At 36.9% G+C, this 19,490-nt stretch overlaps 1 protein-coding gene across 1 annotated transcript in view; it reads right to left on the minus strand.

The window, feature by feature from the left end:
* Positions 1-3,037: 3,037 nt before the first annotated feature.
* Positions 3,038-19,490, minus strand: part of LOC107471339 (receptor-like protein kinase FERONIA) — a 31,370-nt gene continuing 14,917 nt past the window's right edge. The window contains exon 2 of the mRNA XM_052255229.1: positions 3,038-3,768. Within this exon, the coding sequence (XP_052111189.1) occupies positions 3,102-3,768 (667 nt within the window). The 3' untranslated portion in view covers positions 3,038-3,101. The remainder of the gene's footprint in view (positions 3,769-19,490) is intronic.

The following is a 19,490-nucleotide window of genomic DNA, read 5'->3' on the forward strand; positions in this document are numbered from 1 at the left end:
CAAGAAAGCAAGAAATTAACTTAGAATATTTTTAAATTCTTTTTCTTGATACTGCTATTACTGGAGCACATTCGAGACATGGAAGGTCAAGAAAGTTTTTTCTAATATATCGGGCTTGAGGAAGTAATACATGATTGTACCTTTCTTCAAAGTCTTTCCACAGATCTGCAAGATCTTTTAATGTGAGATATTCATTTTTCAATCATTCGTCAAGATGACGATGAAGGAAAATCATGGCCTTGACTTTTATCCTTTTGGGATGTATTATTTTCAGCCTCGATGGTATCTTCAAGATCCATTGAATCAAGATGGATTTCAACATCTATATCCATGATAAATAATTATTTCTAAATATATCAAGAGCATTATATTCAAAATGAAAGAGTTTTGACATAATAAAAATTTGTTACCTGGAGTCTTCTTAAAATTTGATAAGAGTCTCGTGCTGATAACGTGTTATAAAATAACTAAATAAATAAATAAGAAAGATATAACAAATATAATATAAAAATATAAAGAGTGTGAAAGAAGTATTGTAATGCAAAAAAGAGAGAGAGTTGTTTATTGATGTGTAGTGTACTTTCATTCAGAGGCTTAAACCTCTATTTATAATGAAACATTTTCAAACTACATTTCATAGGGTCATTTTTAGTAAATAGAGTTCCATAGAAAATGGACATCACATCAGTACTTATCACAACACAAATTAGTTCCTGACAAAGTAAAGCAACGCATTAACATGATAAACTAATCCTAAATTTTTCTATAAAATAGTATGGAGATAATTAAATTATCTATAATTTAAAGAGATAAAAATTTATAGAAATTAGTTTATCAATAATTCTAGACAATTAACCATTTTATATAATTAAATTCAATTAATTTATAATACATACATACTTTTTTTTTTCATTCATTTTTTTTCCATTCTGTTTCTCATTTTTTATTTTTTTTTGAGTTTATCTTTTCTCTTTCTTATTTTTCTTTTTTTTTCTCCCTTTTTATTATTGTTATCGTAATCATCATTAACATGGTTTTTATATTCTTCTTATATTTTTTTAATTTATCTTCTTTGTTTATTTATTTATTTGTGTATTTCTAAAAATTTTATAAAAGAAAAAAATAATAAAGACAAACAAAATACAAAAAATGATGATAATGATAATGATGATGATGAATAACCTCAAAATTTTTTATATAAAACGCATAAATGAAATAAAAATGGTATTGAAATTTGTTATATAAAACATAAAAATTTTACTATGATAACACAAAATTTAAATTTATCTCCACGTTATATTATAAGATAAAAAGTGCATTTAAAACTTAAAGGTAAACTCTATCGCACAGCTATAAGACTGGCTATTCTTTATGGTACATAGTGTTGGGCGGCTAAAGGGGAGCACGAACATAAGTTGAGAGAGAGTTGGAGTAGCACCTATTGTGGAAAAGATGGTTGAATCGCGTCTCAGGTGGTTTGGACATGTGAGAAGAAGACCGAAAGAACATCCAGTCAGGAGGGTGGATGAAATGGAAGATAGATGAACAAGGGACGAAAAGCAGAGGAAGACCTAAGAAGAGCATTTATAAGGTGGTCAAACGAGATCTACATGTAAACGGTCTCTCTGTAAACATGATACATGATAGAGTATAATGACGTCGTTTGATTCATGTAGCCGACCACATTTGGTGAGACAAGACTTTGTTGTTGTTGTTGTTTGTTATATTACAAGACAGGTTGTTATTTAAGACTTAAAAATATACAATTTAACTTTAAAATAATTTTGTTTAGATAAAATCTTCCATTTTTAAAATAATGAGAAGATATAGAAAAAATTTTGTATGAATAACAAAACAGAAGAAAAGGAAGATATTGAAAAAAAGAAAAAGAAGATAAAATATGAAAAAAAGTAGATCAATAAACTATATTATGAGCAATTTTGGTGTCATGATTGAGAAATTTCAATAATATTTTTAAAAGATTTCGGTGCTATTTTTATTTTTAATAACTTCTAATTAGTTAACAAATTTTTGTGTCACTATTAAAAATTTTGGTGTCACAATTAAAAAATTTCTTTTGTCAAATTTAAAAAATGTCAATCTTATTTTTTTAATAAATGATGTACAATTAAAATTTTCTTTCTCTTCTTTATCATTAACATCATCTTTTTTTTTACTTTCTCTTTTTTTTTGTTTTTATTCTTTTTAAAAGAATAAAAATAAAAAATAAAAAATCAAATAAAAAAACAAAAATATTTTAAAAATATAATAGGAGAAGAAATAAAAAAAATAGTAAAAAGCCAAAACATCAACAGTAGAAAAACAATAAAGAAAAAAGAACACGCAAAGGAAAAAAAGTACATGATTCACGCATAATTATGTGAAATATTTTATTAAGTTTGAGCCAACTTTATTTGACTTAATTGACAAAAATATTTAAATGTATAGCAAAATTTTTATTTATTTAATATTTTAAAATATTAAAAACTATTTTGTTAAAAAAATTATTGAAAATAAATTTAGAATATCACTATAATAATATGATAAAATGTTAGAAAAGTTAACTATCTATTACTGCTATTTTAAATATGAAAAAAAATTAATTTTCTTATAGCCCATAGTAATTAATTATTTATTATACTTTTTAATTTTAATTTTTATGAAAAATTTAGAATTTAAAATTAACATTTTGTGTTTTGAAAATTTAAAACTAAAGATTTTAAATTAAAATATAAAATTATAAAAATAATTATTTTTTATTTTAATTATTTATATAAAATGTTCTTATAATTAACAATTAGTGAATTAGATCTATTAAACAATATTATTCCAGTTATGCTAAGGAACCAACTAGGAGATAATCAACTAGATCCAATTAGTTAAAATATAAAAGATTTATTATAAAAAAGTTATAATTGACCCTCTAAACTTTTTCATACTATTATGTATTATTTCAAGATAAAAATTTATATACAAATATTTTTATATAAAATTATTAATTAAAAATTATTAAATAATTTAACATCACAAAATTATTATTTAACGAATTTCAACTACACTTTGAGTTGTGGCATTATCCCCATCATTTCCATGTTACAGAGTTACACATTGCTAATTTCAAGCATTTCAATTGCAGTAACAAGATGTTCTTGATGCGTCTCAGCACTCTCTTGCAGTATCAATGCAAACTCCAAACACCAAACAATTTCATCCATGGAAGGTCGTTGGGAACCATCTTCATGCAAACATCTCACACCAATCTCACCAAACTTCGTCAAGCATTCCGGTGCAATCTGACCCTTCAATGCTTTGTCCACAATCTGATCCAACGTGCCATCTTCGTAACAACATACAGCCCAATGAGCAAGTGACATCTGTTGTTTTTCCACTGTCCTCATCAAAGGCGGCCTCCCACACAGCACCTCAAACAGCACTACTCCAAAGGAGTACACGTCAGACTTCACAGTTAAACGCTGTCGTTTATAGTATTCTGGGTCTAAATATCCAAGACTGCCCTTCACCACAGTGCTAATGTGGGTTATTGAAATGCCAGAGGGTCCTATTTTGGACAAGCCGAAATCGGAAACCTTGGCCACCCATTTGTCATCCAATAAGATGTTGGTGCTCTTTACATCGCGGTGAATGATATTGTGGACCGCACCTGCATGGAGATAATGCAACCCCTTCGCTGCTCCTATGCAGATATGCAACCGTTGCTTCCACGAAAGGGAAGGGTTACTACTATTGTTGTAGAGATGATCTTGTAAGGTTCCTCGATCCATGTAATCATAGACCAAGAGCATCTCGTTGCTCTCACAGCAATAACCAATGAGGGAAACAAGGTGGAGATGGCGCAGTTGAGAGAGCATCTGAATTTCGGTCATGAATTCCTGAACCCCGTGTTGTGAACCCGGTTTTAACCGTTTGATCGCGGCTGGTGTTGAACCTTCGTCGATGTAGCCTTTGTACACGTTGCCAAACCCTCCCACTCCGATAAGGAGGAGCTCATCGAAGTTGTTGGTGGCTGTTTTTATCTCAACCAAGGAAAATCGACGACAAAGAGCGGATGGCAATGGTAAGGTTTGAGTGTTGGCTTCTTTGGAAGATGTCTTCCTGGTCTTTTTCTTCTGTTTTCTAAGGATGAAGAACACTAGAATGAAATGAAAAATGAATCCAGCAGGGACAACAGAGATTATTATGATTATTATGATCCTCTTGATTGAGATTTGAACATAGACAGAGAAGTGTGGTGGGGCAAATGGATGAGAAAGAAGGTCAGGGTTGGGTCCTGCCAGGTTATTAGACGCAGGGTCACTAATTTTGAAGATTTCAAGGCCGTTCAAGAAAGCGTCGCTGTACCACGTGCCTGATGCCGGATGGAATTGGAGTGAAAGGTTAAACTTTTCCTTAGTAATCCCTTGGCCTTGGATCATAACTGCGTAGTCTCTCTGTACAGCAATTCCCTTTTCCTTGCTCCATTCTAGAACAGTGGCATGGTCCTCAGCTAACTGGCCTGCTATGGAACTTTGTTCGAAGAAGGTTGTGTGGCTGGTTGAGCAACGATGGTTTTTGTGTGTAAAAGAGTTAAGAGATTTGAGTGTATGTCTCCGTTCCATGACCTTTCACCGTCGGAGGATTTGCCACTTGAGCCACAATTGATGCTGTGGCTATCAACTGGAACATAAGCTTCAATGGATATGGCTAAGTCCGAGAGGAACAAGAAAGAAAGGTAAATGATAGTGGATATGGCAGAGGTTATGCTATAACTCCTCAAGTTCATGGTTGAAAAGGAGAGTTGAGTGTTTAATTGCAGATGTGGTTAGGAACAAAACGAATCAGTGAAATTATGAAGAATTCATGAGGTGAGGCCATTGTTCCGATTGCCGGTAGTTATATTACTAGGCAGAAAGAAAGCTTGAAAGTACCGGGCAAGGAGTAAAATGTATGTGATTGTGACCCTAGTGACCCCCTAGTTCCGTTATTTGACTTGTTCAACTTTTGAAAGATTAATGTTGGTACATGTTTTGCTTTTAGATACACTCTTATTGGTTATATTAAAATGATTAATGAAATATGAAAAAAAAATGTTTATCACTTGAAAAAAAAAGAAAATGTACATAAAAAATATATACAAACACTTTGAAAATGTGTATGTGCAACGATTGGCTCATAAGCTTCATGGACGTGGATTCGTAGTAAAATATTAAAATGCAGGATAAAGCATGGTGGGAACGCAGCTCATGTTTGATTTGATGGAGGAGTAGTACGTAGTGTTTAATTCAGAGAAAGAATATTCTTAGTACTTTGTTTTGGGTAAGAAGAAGACACATATATCAAGATTCAAGAGGCATTAAACACACTATTTTTAGTCAAGTAAGATTATTGAAACTGAAAGCTCTGTCTCGTTCGTTTGGTTCTTGCTTGGAAGCTAGGAACCGTAATATCAACGTCTAGAAAATTAAACTGGCGTATAGGGAAGGGTGGTGAAGAACACTATGAATGCTATGCTTGATTGAGACCTTACGCGGTCGATGTTTTAGTCAGGAAATTTCAGCAAGGGAGAGAGTAAAAAAACTAATCAAAACTTTTAAAACTCAGTAAATTTAATTCAACTCCAAAATTTAGTTTAATGGTGGTGGTGCATGAATAGTATTCCTTACTTTTTAGTTAATTATTCTTCTTTCTATTCTTTAGTTACATGCATATTTGGATATTACGGATGAATTGGAATAAATAACTTCATAATGCGATTTTTCTTGAATATGTTGCTTTTCAGTCTTTTTTTTTATTCCCTTTCGTTCTTTTCACCATGAATGTCAGCTTCCTCAGCAGCCTTATCCATGCAGCCATGCTTGTTTGGTTATCAAATTCATTTGCAACCCACTCACAGTATCACACCTTTGCTTATCAATTTCACTAGTAATAGCTCTACAAGGAACAAGGTCTCGCAAAGTGGTGTTTGAATGTATAAACTCCACCTAAAAAATCTTATGATAGTGTTTGCATCGTATTTTTTTCACATCTCCTTCTACAGAAATCTCATGCTCTCAGCATCCTAAGTTATTTCTACTTCCAAGAGCATTCCTGGCAATTTTAATTTTTTTCGAAAACACTAACGATTCCAGTGGTACTTCCAGATTGAGAACTTTAATTGGTACCTGGATTTTCACCAGCCTTAGCTTCAATTCGTGGCATGCCTCATTCCAATTCTAATTTATATATTGGAAAATTAAAAATACAATTTGCACACTAAAATATCAATAACCAAAATTAGTCATTATATATTTGTGTATAAATATATGTATAATTTAATTTAGGGTTAAATTCGATTTTGGTCCCGAACGTAGAGGTCAAAAATTGAAATCGTCTCCAACTTTTTTTTTTTAATACGAAATGGTCCACAAAGTTTCGATTTGTTTTAAAATCGTCTCTCAGACGAAAATACCCTTCTCCCTTCACCCCAAAATCAACCACCATCATCACCACCACCAGCAGGCTCAACCAGAACCACCACCACTACCACCACCAGTATCATCATGGTTATCATCATCTTCATCAAAATTTTTTTCAAAATCAACCAAAAGCGCAAGCTGAACAAGAACCCACCACCACCACCACCATCATTATCATCATGGCCTCATCATCATCATCATCAAAAATTTCAAACAATAATCAACAAATTCAGCAACAAAAATATTCCAAATTCAAATTTTAGCAACAACAATATTCCACAACAAATTTCACAAAAAAATCCAAAATTTCACAAAAAATCTATTTCACAAAGAAGAAGAAACTGGTGGTGGTGCGGTGCGGCAGGACGGCAGGACAGCAGGGCGGCGAAGTAGAAGAAGAAGAAGCTGGTGGTGGTGCACTGCAGTGCAGCAGGCGGCAGGACGGCGAAGAAAAAGAAGAAGAAGAAACTAGTAGTGAGGTACGGTGCGGCAAACGGCAGAACGGCAATGCAGCTGAGCAGATTTAGGGATAATTTTGTAATAAAAAAATAAAATTGGTAAAAATGACGATTTTAAAACAAACTGAAATTTTGGGGATCATTTTGTAGTGAAAAAAGTTAAGAACGATTCCAATTTTTAATCTCTATGTTAGGGACCAAAATCGAACTTAACCCTTTAATTTATTTTTATAATTCTATATATATATTTTATATTTTAATATATATTCTATTTTGTTTGCTAATTTTTGTGTACACTCAATATATGCATAAACCATAGCACCAAAGACAATTCAGTACATAATTTCAGAACATAAAAGAAATTCAATAATTCAATACAATTGCTATGTTGATATGTGTATGCTACGTCAGTCTTAGAACATCACAAAACAACCATGAGCAGTAGAGCACAGTAGAAAGCCATCAACAAAAACAACCATCAATATTAAATTCTTATCTTATACATAATATTTCAAAATATTGAATAAGTTAACATCCACAATTTGTGCGTATTTATGACTCTTTCTTATACAAATTAATTAAACCAATTCGTAGTTTTGCATTCCAAGCTTTTTTAAACTTTTTTTTTTCAAATTATATTTTGATTAGGTTTCAATATTCTAATTTTAGTTAGTTAATTTAGTTTTAATTAATTTTTTATTTTAGTGCATTTTTAGGTGGTTAAGATAAGTTAATTTTAGGATTATTAGTCTGTGTTATATTGTTAAAAGTATTGGAAATTAATTGTGTTGATGGATAATACTACTGATTTTGTATTGAATATGTTGAATTTGTGTAAATTAATGTTAAAAGACAATTTATTTTGTTGAACAATTGTTGAAATTTAGTTGAATTGTTGCTGTGTTGCTTAAAAATTACTTAGTTAAATCTTTTATTGCTGTAAATTTTTTATTCTTTTGCCAAATATATTGAATTTATCGTTGAATTAAAAATTTAGGATGGGTGTATATGTTCTATGATGATGATATTGATGCTTTGATAAGCATGTGCTTATGCCTTTGGCTGGTCATGCAATAAGATTTTAGTAGTTTGTCTTTGGTAGCTATTTGGTAGTTGTTTGCTAATATTTTTGTAATTTATACACGTAAAATTTTTGCTAAGTATATTGATTTTAGGTGGTTAAGATATGTTAATTTTAAGATTATTAGTTTGTGTTATACTGTTGAAAGTGTTGGAAATTGACTGAATTGATGAATAATGTTGCTGATTTTGTGTTGAATATGCTGAATTTGTGTTGAATTTGCTGAAATTTGTTTGAATAGTATTGATTTAATGTTGAACTTACAATCGAATAGCATTGATTTGTTGTTCTGAATTTCTGTCAATTAGTATGCTATTTTTAGACATGATGACAGGTAGAAGTCTGCTGGATTAGGCTGCTGATAAGTCATAGCCATGGTTGGGGTAGAGGGAGGGTTTCTTCCGGTACCCCGGGGACTTTTGGATCCTCTCCTTCTACTCTGACCACTCTGGTGACGTCACAGGTTGTGGGTTTAGCGGACCAGCCGTTCATCATGGTCCCTAACCCCAACTACGTGCCTCCGTCTACGCGATGACGCCGCCTTATACTGCTCAGCAGCTTTAGTCGTCGATCCCGATGCAGTTTGGCGCGAAACCGCCTTAGCGCCATACAAAAACTGCGTATACAGGCTGGGATCGTTCTTTGCCAGTAGCTTTTGCACTTCCACGTTGAGTCCATCGTCAGGATCTGCCACTAGTCGAGCCGTCGTACTCGAGGTAGACGTTGATTTGAGGCTGCAGGTACAGGAGCTCCAGTGCAGCCTTCACCAGTCGGCTCAGGAGCTGAACGCTTACTGTAACATCCTACTACACAAAGTCTTATGCTTAAGTCATAAAACAGAGGTGGTGAGGTATTACGACCTCTAAAAGTAAAATTATATATAATGTAGTCGAAAAAGATTCATATCTAGGAGCCTTTGAATAAAGTTAAAACAAAAGTGTTAAAACAGAAAAGTGCAACACTCACATTAATATTAGCAGTAAACGTAAACCGAGAAGGATAATGATAAAGTAAGCATAGGAATATATGTACACAAGAGAGTTCCAAGATACAGAAAACAAAGCTTCTAACTCGACTCGCGAAGATAAACTGGTCAGAGCATATAGGTGTATATATATATATACAAGATAACCCAAAATAAGCCCAAAATATAGAGTTTACAGAACATGTTTCTTCTAAATCACCTCTAAGAGTGATAAAATATCATATACAAAAGTAGTGGAGATAAAAGTATCTAGTTATAAACAACATAACCAAAATAAAGTCCCAAAATGCAAAAAATCTTCGCTGTGAGAAGCTCCTAGAATGCCTCAGTGAGATGCCTTACGTTCTACATCTGAAAACTACAAAATATGTATGGGGTGAGAACCAGAGGTTTTCAACATGGTAACAGTGCCCACATATCTAACATATAATGTTCCGGGAAAGCCGAAGGTGATCTTAGAACTTCTGACATATGATTTAATCTTATAAAACATAACTAAACCAAAAGTAGATTAGGCAACTAACAAAGGATCTTCATACTATCTAATACTCACCTTTCCAACTCCGAACCTCCCAACTACCACTGGAATCATTTGTTTCAAACACAGATAATACATGCAAGGAAACCACAACTAGGATTCAGATACAGTAGATAAACAAGTAGCAAGTAGGTTATGCAATCAGTTAGGCATTCCAAACAAAGCAGACTAAATAAACACATAGATGCATATGATGCATGCCTGTCTTACGGCTGATGAGTCTCATTTGTCGGTTATATAGCCAACCTGACAAGTCTTGGTAGCTAACCATTGGACTGTCCCTCTGTCGTGCATCCCCAAATCTCAAATCATAAACATTCATAATCATATACACACAAACCGGTGTATATCCATGGGGCGAGCTCATCCGAAACGGTCTAAGTGTCCGGCCACACTTACGACATAGGATCAGTAGAGTATCGAGTCTTAACCTGGACCACGTGGTGGCAAACCACCACTTTCACCCAAGAAAACTCGTATCTCAGATATTTGGAAGTGTAACAACCACATAATCAATCAATAATCATACAATCATAATCAGTCATAATTCATTATCAATATAGCCATCTAGCTCATAACATAAACAACACTTTTGCCATCATCATCATTAAACTCATGTACTCATTATCAGTCATGATTCATCATTAGTTCACATCTTTCTTCATCAACAAGTTATCTTCCTCATAGCCCTCATTATACTTTATTATTCAAAATTCACCTACCAGACTTTAAACAAGAGTAAAAAGGGTTTTGAAAGCTGGAGGAATGCATTTAGAATAAAAAATTAAAGTTTTGGAAAAACAGGGATTCGCGTACGCGACCCCTGCTCGCGTATGCGAGGAGTGCAACCCGTAGCGTATGCTCGTGTCGTGTGTAACCTTTCTCATATGCGGCCTTGAAAAATTTAACCTCTCGCGTACGCGTCACTGGTTCGCGTACGGGAGCTCCTCAACCCGAGATCATTGCTCGTGTCGCGTGTCATGTGGTCGCGTACACAACCAAAGAAAGCAACATGTTCGCGTACGCGACACACATCTCGCGCACGCGAGTCCTTGAGGCAGTAACAAATGGTCGTGTCGCACGTGTTTCTCGCGTACGCGGGCTTAGCAGAAGTCCCAAAAAGCTACTAAGTCCAAAATCTCAATTTTGCACTCCAAACTTTGATCACGCATAACTTTCTCGTTTTAAAACGTTTTTCCTCCGTTCTTCAAATGATGTAAACCTCTCGGACCAAATTCTCTTTCTAAACAAAGCTAATAAAATTTGGAGATTCGAAGGCCAAGTTATACTCCATCAAAGTTGGTCAAAAATCATAGTTTTCATTAACATTTGCAAACCTCAACTTTCAAAACATACAATTTCAAACATTTCAAAAACCAACCAAACCTTACCATACTAGCATCAAACATTCCCAAATCACATTTTCAACCTCCTTATTCACCCTCACAACCTACCAATTATCCACCTTCATCAATCTCAACTCAATAATTTAAGTTTAAAAAATGTACAATATACATCATCAATTATTATATCAAATATAATATCAACTCTCCCCCACCAATATAGTACCAACAACAACATCAAATTCAATAGCCATTATACATATACCAAGTTCACACATCATTCATATAATCCTCCATCACAACCTCCAAACCATTAACCACATACATAGTAATCAATCTCAACCAACAACAACATCACAATTCAATTCCTATCTTAAGGTCACTAGCCTAAATTTTTACGTCACATTATATTTTAGATACGAGAAACCGAAACCATACCTTAGCCGATTTTCCGAAAAACCCAGAACACCTCAAGCATTTCCCGTACCATAAGCTATCAACCACAGCCTCTCACCAACAAATCCTAGCTTTCAAAATTGATCTCAAGCTTCCATTCTCTTCAAAAGAGTTCCAATTTCACAATTTTGACCTCCAATTTGATTTTACACCAACAATATTCAATCTAATCCATATATATCACTATAATTAATTCCTAAACTCAAAATATCAAAAATCCATAAAAGGGTTAGGGTTCTTACCTTGCCCACAGCTCAAGTGAGCTAAACCCAACAAAATCCACAAGCTAATTCGAACCTAAATACTGAAATTAAATCATTTTCAACATCATTGTTTATCAAATTTTGAATTTAGGGAGGAGAAAACTGAAACTGAAAAGTAGATTCCATACCTAATCAATGACTGAGCATTGTAGAGCTTGATACTGTGGTTGCGTGGCCGCAAATGATGCGGCGATCGGAGCTCTGGATCAAAAGTTATTTGGATTTGAAGATCAAGTGAGGGTTTGTGTTTTTGAGAGAGCTCTCCCCCCCTCTTGCTGAGTTTCAGCGTGAAATGAGTGTGGAGAAGGGAGGGGGTGCTGAGTTGTTTAGTTTTGGGTTGAATTGGCTTGGGCCTTGGGCCCAATACGGACCCGGTTCGTTTGGTTCAGCTTGTTCGACCTAATCTTAGGTCAAATTCTTTAAAATTAGTGTTAAAATTCTTACTTTAATTAGCTCTATCACATTAAACTTTAAAATTCTATTTTTCTAATTTTTTTGAATAAATATTAATTTATGAGTTAATTATTTATTAATTATTCAGGTTTTACACTTACTAAGAGAGGTATCAGGAGATCCTCACCCACATGACGGATGAGCTCAGGCTGGAGTTGAGGGAATCGCTGGAGCTGCTTCAATGTATGGAGGCTAAGATGGAGGTGTACTAGACCAAGATGAACACCGCTGGCATCAAACTTGCTGGTGGCAGCATTGGTGCTGGTGGCACATGGACATCACCGTCTTCTACACCACCGACTTAGGGCTACGGGACTGACGACGATGATGACTACCTGAATCTGTTGTTATTAGTGTTTTTATTTTATTGTTCATTGTATTTATTTGATATACTTGACTTTTAATTTATGTGAACATTGTATTATTAATTTTAAATAATAGGTTTTCATTATTTATGAATTGTGTAAAAAATAAATTTGAATAAAAAAAATTAAAATTGATCATTTATTTCAATTTTTTTTAAATTGACATTACCGTCGGGTTTACCAAAGGAATAATCTGATGGTAATAGTATGGGAAACAACATATCTTGGTGCCAACATTACCGTCGAAAAAATCCACCGATAACCAAATAGTTTTTTGAACAGGTAATCCGTCGCAGAATCGGGTGATAATTACTGTTGGACGAAAATTTTTTGTGGTAAACATTTACCGGCGAGGTTTATACTGTCTGATTCTTTTCGACGGTAAATTCAATTTTTTTCATTTTTCTGACAGTAACTCTAATGGTACTCAACGTTTTTCTTATAGTGAACTACATATAATGGCTGCACTTTGAGTTGTTGCCTTATTTTAGATGTGGCATTATCCCCATAATTTCCATCTTACATAGTTACACATTGAGAAAATACTCAGTTTGGTCCCTGAAGTTACACTCGAGCCTTAATTTAGTTCTTGAAGTTTCAATTGCCTCTATTTAGTCCCTAAACTTTTTAAATTTTAACCATGTTAGCCCCTGCAGGGATTTCCGTCACAAAATCATTATCGGAGAGATGACGTGTACAACAGAATGCCATGCTGGACTCCACTAAAACGACGTTGTTTTGGTATGGCGCTCAAATAGCCCAAAACGACGTCGTATAGGCTGAAGAGACGGAAAATATTTTAGTTAAACAACCACTACACCATATTCTGCCCATAATAGAACTGTTCTTCTTCTTTCTCATCTCTTTAATGGCGCTGTTATGAGTCTGACTTATCAGATTCGTTGAAGTCGCGATTCTCATCTCTTCAACCACTTGAAATTGCATCGACCATCTTCTCTTCACCTACGTTGACTAAGTTTGAGGTAAGGAAAATAATGAAGAAAAAAATTTCTATACCCATAATGATACTTTGTTTTTTTGCTTCACTTTTGGTTCCCTTTCTTCTTTTTTTTTTTATGCATTCTTGCATTTTGCTTTGCATGTTAGTATATGTTATTTTTTGTACTTATTCTCTGTTAGGGTTTATATTTTCAGTGACTATCATTTAATTTCTTGGCTTATTAGTTAGATGTTCGATCATTCCCTATTTCTGTTCCGTTAATGTGATTGTGAGTATATTAGGGGAGTTTTTTTGGGTTAGGGTTTCGACATTGGTGTGCTTGTCTGATAATTAATGAATTAAGAAATAAAAGTGTTCCGAGGGTTACCTGAAACTGGAGGTCGATCTCGGATGAGATCTTCTGTGTTGGTCGGTGCTAACGTGTCCGGCTGGTGGGAGACAGCCGGAGCTGTTGTGTCCGACTTGTTGGACTTGGTGGTGGTGCTGATTCCTTTGTCCCCGGAGGGTGGGGGGTACCTGAAAGGGACTCCGATGCTTAAGTTAGCAAGGGTATTAAGCAGGTATTGAGTAGAATCAGAGTATGAGTTATACCTGGGTGCTCCAGTGTATTTATAATGGTGAGAAGTGACCTTTCTAGATAAGATAAGTTAGTTATCTTATCTTTTGGGTGAGGTCAGCTTATCTTCAATAGAACCGCCTTTTGGCATGTTTCTGACATGGTGGACATGTCTTTACAAATTCTGTAGCTTCTTTCTGTAGAGTTGGCCAACAAAGTCCCACCCGGAGTACTTTTTGGCGAGAGCTCGTACTCCGAGATGATTGCCACAAATGCCGCCGTGTATTTCTTCTAGCACTTCCCTTGTGTTGGAGGTCGGCACGCATTTTAGTAAAGGTGTTGAGATTCCACTTTTGTACAGGATGTTGTTTATGATGGTGTAGTACTGTGCCTCCCTTTTTAACCTCTTTGCCTCCTTTTCTTCTGCGGGGAGCGTTCCTGTTTTGAGGTAGTTGATTATGGGGGTCATCCATCCTTGGTCCTGACTTGTTATAGTCAGGATTTTTTCTTCTTCCGAGATTGACGGGTTTTGCAACATTTCCTGGATGAAGCTCCTATTATTGCCTCCTAGTTTGGTGCTAGCTAGTTTTGAGAGTGCATCAGCTCAGGCATTTTGCTCGCGGGGTATGTGGCAGATTTTATACTCCCCGATTTGTCCGAGCTATTCCTTGGTTTTATCCAAATATTTTTTCATGGTGGGATCTTTGGCTTGGTAGCTCCCTGTTATTTGTGATGTGACCACTTGTGAATCACTGTAAATGTTGAGTTTTTGAGCTCCGATCTCTGTAGCCAGCTTCAAACCAGCTAATAATGCTTCATATTCTGCCTGGTTGTTTGAGGCCGGGAACCCAAACTTGAGGGAGAGCTCAACTTGGGTTCCTTGGTCGCTTTCTATTATCACGCCTACGCCGCTTCCGGTTTTATTTGAAGAACCGTCCACGTAAAGATTCCATTCTGTGGGGGTTTCTAGGGCATCTGTGAATTCTGCGATAAAGTCGGCCAGATACTGTGATTTGATGGCCGTCTGAGCTTCATATTGGAGGTCAAATTCTGACAACTCGACTGCCCATTGTAGAATTCTGCCTGCAAGATCTGTTTTCTGTAATATTCCTTTTATGGGCTGATTAGTTCGAACCTTAATGGTGTGAGTCTGGAAGTACGGGCAAAGTCGTCGAGATGTTAGAATGAGGGTATACAAATTTTTTTATTTTCTGGTAGTTCAGCTCGGATCCCTAGAGTGCTTTGCTAATGAAGTAGACGGGTTGTTGCCCATGTTCGTCTTCTCTGACTAGTGCTGAGGCTATTGCCCGGCTCCCTACTGCAAGGTATAATATGAGCGGTTCTCCTTCTCGTGGTCGAGATAGGATAGGTGGCCGTCCTAAGAACTCCTTGAAGTCTTGAAAGGCTTGCTCACATTCTGTCATCCATTCGAACTGTTTTCCCTTTCTTAAAGTAGCATAGAAGGGGAGAGATCTTATCGCAGCTCCTGCTAAGAATCGGGATAGGGCGGCCAACCTCCCGTTGGGTTGTTGTACTTCTTTGACAAAAGTTGGGCTCTTCATGTTGAGTATGGCTTGACATTTGTCTGGGTTTGCTTCAATTCCCCTTTGTGTGAGCATGAAGCCTAAGAATTTGCCTGCTTCTACTGCGAAGGTGCATTTTGCGGGATTGAGCCGCATGTTGTGCTTCCTTATAGTGTAAAACACTTGAGTCAAGTCGGATAATAACGTATCTTCGCTTTGTGTCTTTATCAACATGTCATCCACATAAACTTCCATGATTTTTCCGATGTGATCTGAGAAGACTTTATTCATTAGTCTTTGATAAGTAGCTCCTGCGTTCTTGAGACCGAAAGGCATCACAATGTAGCAGTAGTTTACTTTCGGTGTTAGGAACGAGGTCTTTTCTTGATCTGGTGGATACATGGAGATTTGATTATTGTACCCCGAGTATGCGTCCATAAACGAGAGATATTTGTATCCGGAGGAAGCATCTACTAGAGCGTCGATACTTGGGAGTGGGTACGGATCTTTTTGGACAAGCCTTGTTGAGATCGGTGTAATCGGTGCACATTCGCCACTTCCCATTTAATTTTTCACCAAGACAATGTTGGCTAGCCACAGCGGGTATTTGACTTCTCTTATGAATCCGGCTTCCAGTAGTTCTTGTACTTGCTCGTCCACAGCTTGGGATCGCTCTGCCCCGAGTTTTCTTCGTCTCTGCTGCACCGGTCGAGATCCTGGATAGACCGCCAACTTGTGACACATTAGTGTCGGGTCGATACCTGGCATGTCTGCGGCTTTCCACGCGAAGAGATCGACGTTATCTCGCAAGAATTGTATTAGTACTTCTTTTAAATCTCCTTTTAGGATTGTGCCGATATTGGTTGTTTTTTCCGCGGTGTATCCGATCTGAATCTTTTCTATCTTGCCTTCTGGCTGGGGACGAAGTTCTTCTCGTCGATGAACTCCGCCCAGCTCGATTGTGTGGAACGCTTCTCCTTTGCCTCTGAGGTTTAGGCTTTTGTTATAACAGCGACGTGCCGTCTTTTGGTCTGCTTTTATCGTGGCTATCCCTTTTGGGGTTGGGAACTTCATACATAGGTGTGGGGTCGAGACTATTGCGCCGAGTTGGTTGAGTGTTGTCCGTCCTATGAGAGCGTTGTAAGCTGAAATTACATCGACTACGTTGTAGTCTATTTTGAGGGTCTTGGATTGGTCCCCTTTTCCGAAGGTTGTATGTAGCGGTATATATCCGAGTGGTTGAACCGGGGTATCTCCTAGCCCAAACAGGCTGTTTGGATATGCTTTAAGTTCTTTTTCTTCCAAGCCTAGCTTATCAAAGGCTGTTTTGAATAAGATGTCGGCAGAACTCCCTTGGTCTATCAAGGTGCGGTGTAGGTTGGCGTTTGCCAATATGATGGTGATAACCATGGGATCATCGTGTCCTGTGATGACGCCGGATGCGTCCTCTTTAGTGAATGTAATTGCCGGAATGTTGAGTGCTTTCTTCTCTCCCTCGACATGATATACTTCTTTGAGATATCTTTTGTGAGAGGATTTGGAGATCCCACCTGCTGTGAATTCGCCGTGTATCATGTGGACATGTCTTTCTGGTGTCCGAGGTGATCGTTCTATTCGTTCGGTATCTTCATCCCTTCATCTCTTTCTTTGATCATCATCTCGGCTGGCCAGGGGGTGTAGTTATGGTATTTTTTGATTTTCTCCCCTTGTCGATCTTCTTTTCTTTTGGATTCCTTGTCTTTGTCTCGGTAGGAGGCCCCCGATTTTGAGGTTTCTCCTAACCAAGCGTTTTCCTCCATGTTGATATACTTTTCTGCCCGCTCCTGCACTTCGTCTAAGGAGGTCGGGTACTTTTTTGATATAGATTGGCTGAAAAGTCCCTCTCATAGGCCATTGATGAGTCCCATGATGGCGGCTTCCGTTGGTAAACTTTGTATGTCCATGCATGTTTTCTTGAATCTCTCCATGTAGCTGCGGAGGCTCTCCCGATCTCCTTGTTTGATCCCTAATAAACTGGGGGGGTGCTTGGCTTTATCTTTCTGAATGGAGAATCTGGCTAGGAATTTTTTGGCTAAGTCATCGAAGCTTGAGATGGAGTTCGAGGGTAGATTGTCGAACCATCAGATTGCTGTCTTTGTGAGAGTTGTTGGAAAGGCTTTATAGCGAACAACATCTGGGGCGTCGGTAAGGTACATTCTGCTTCTGAAGTTGCTGAGGTGATGGTTGGGGTCTGTGGTGCCATCATACAGGGTCATATCCGGGAGTTTGAAGTCTTTGGAAATTTTGGTTTTCATGATTTTCCTAGTGAACGGGTCTTGCTCTTTGTGTGAATTTTCCTCGAAATTATCCCGGGGGGCTTTTGATTTGAGATTGGCTTCCAATTGCTGTAGTTTTTCTTCCAACTCCCGATGTTGCCGCACCTCTCTTTGGAGATCTCTTCCAATTTCCCGTTGTTGTTGGGTTTCTTTTTCCAGTTGTTTTAGGCGATCCAGGAGCGCTTCCATTGCCCCTGAATTTGGTGAGTCTTTGTCTTTGTTGGTTTTTAGAGTGTTTTGTAGCGTGACATCTGCGTTTTTGTGCGGTGTCTGATCCTCCAGACCTGAATCGTGGTCGTTGTCATGGTCGTCCGCCATGGTGATGGGATGACGTCCAGGTCCCCGGCAACGGCGCCAATGTTCCGAGGGTTACCTGAAACTAGAGGTCGATCTCGGATGAGATCTTCTGTGCTGGTCGGTGCTAACGTGTCCGGCTGGTGGGAGACGGCCGAAGCTGTTGTGTCCGACTTGTTAGACTTGGTGGTGGTGCTGATTCCTTTGTCCCCGGATGGTGGGGGGTACCTGCAAGGGACTCCGATGCTTAAGTTAGCAAGGGTATTAAGCAGGTATTGAGTAGAATCAGAGTATGAGTTATACCTGGGTGCTCCAGTGTATTTATAATGGTGAGAAGTGACCTTTCTAGATAAGATAAGTTAGTTATCTTATCTTATCTTATCTTATCTTATCTTTTGGGTGAGGTCAGCTTATCTTCAACGGAACCGCCTTTATCTCTGTAGACTGGGATTGCCTCTGGATTTGGGTCGTGTTCCTCTATTTGAACCCTTTATTGGGCTTTCCTGTCGATTTGGTCGAGCTCTTTGAGAAGAGGTCGGATAGTCTGACCTGAAGAGGTCGGTCGCCTTGTCACTAAACATCCCGGGTCGGTCAGCTCGACCCAGGGTATGAACAAAAAGAATGGAATCGGATTATCATATGCAATATGTTACATTTGATTATTCTTCTGTTTTATTTAAAAGAGAGGTGCAATTTCATCAAACTGTTAATCTTTATATATAGCCAAGTTAATTAAGTCAATTGCTTATTGCATCTTGTAACATGGAGTGATTGATCTAGAAGATTTAATTATTGATCGTATATGCGTGTTGTTTGTTTATTTTCCATTGGATACAAATAGTTTAAGACACTCATTCCCATTCCCTGGAATTATGTACCATTTATCTGATCAAATTCCTTTGATAGTTCTTCATACTTATCATCCTTACTTTATACTCAGAAATTTTTTGATAATTGACGATTAGATTTTTGACGGTTTAGAATTTTACAAATGAAATCTCGTCGAAGTATAGTCTCTAAACCAACAATAATCCTCTCATACAAAAATTTGTTTGTCACAAGTACAAACCCCTAAAATCTATAAACCGAAGTATTTAAACCTCGGGTCGTCTCTCAAAGGACTTGCAGGGTAGTGTTCTTGTTATTGGTTATGGATTTATTTATTTTGGGGTTTTAGATGAGGAAAATGAATAGTAAATGGTAAGAAAACTTTATTAACAAAATGGTCTTGGCAAGATTTGGTTGTCAAGGGTCTTCATCATTATCACTAGCCACAAGTATGGTAGTTGCAAGGATTAATCCCACTTAGTCATCCTTAAATCAATTAACAAAGGAAAGTCAAGTGAGTTATATCAATCCTAGTCCATAAGTCCTAGCTTTCCACTAATTGGATTAATGAAGGCTAGAGTTAATGGCTATCAACTATCAATCAATTGGACACTAGTAA

Source organism: Arachis duranensis, chromosome 10, assembly GCF_000817695.3.
Source record: "Arachis duranensis cultivar V14167 chromosome 10, aradu.V14167.gnm2.J7QH, whole genome shotgun sequence".
NCBI classification, from domain to species: Eukaryota; Viridiplantae; Streptophyta; class Magnoliopsida; order Fabales; family Fabaceae; genus Arachis; species Arachis duranensis.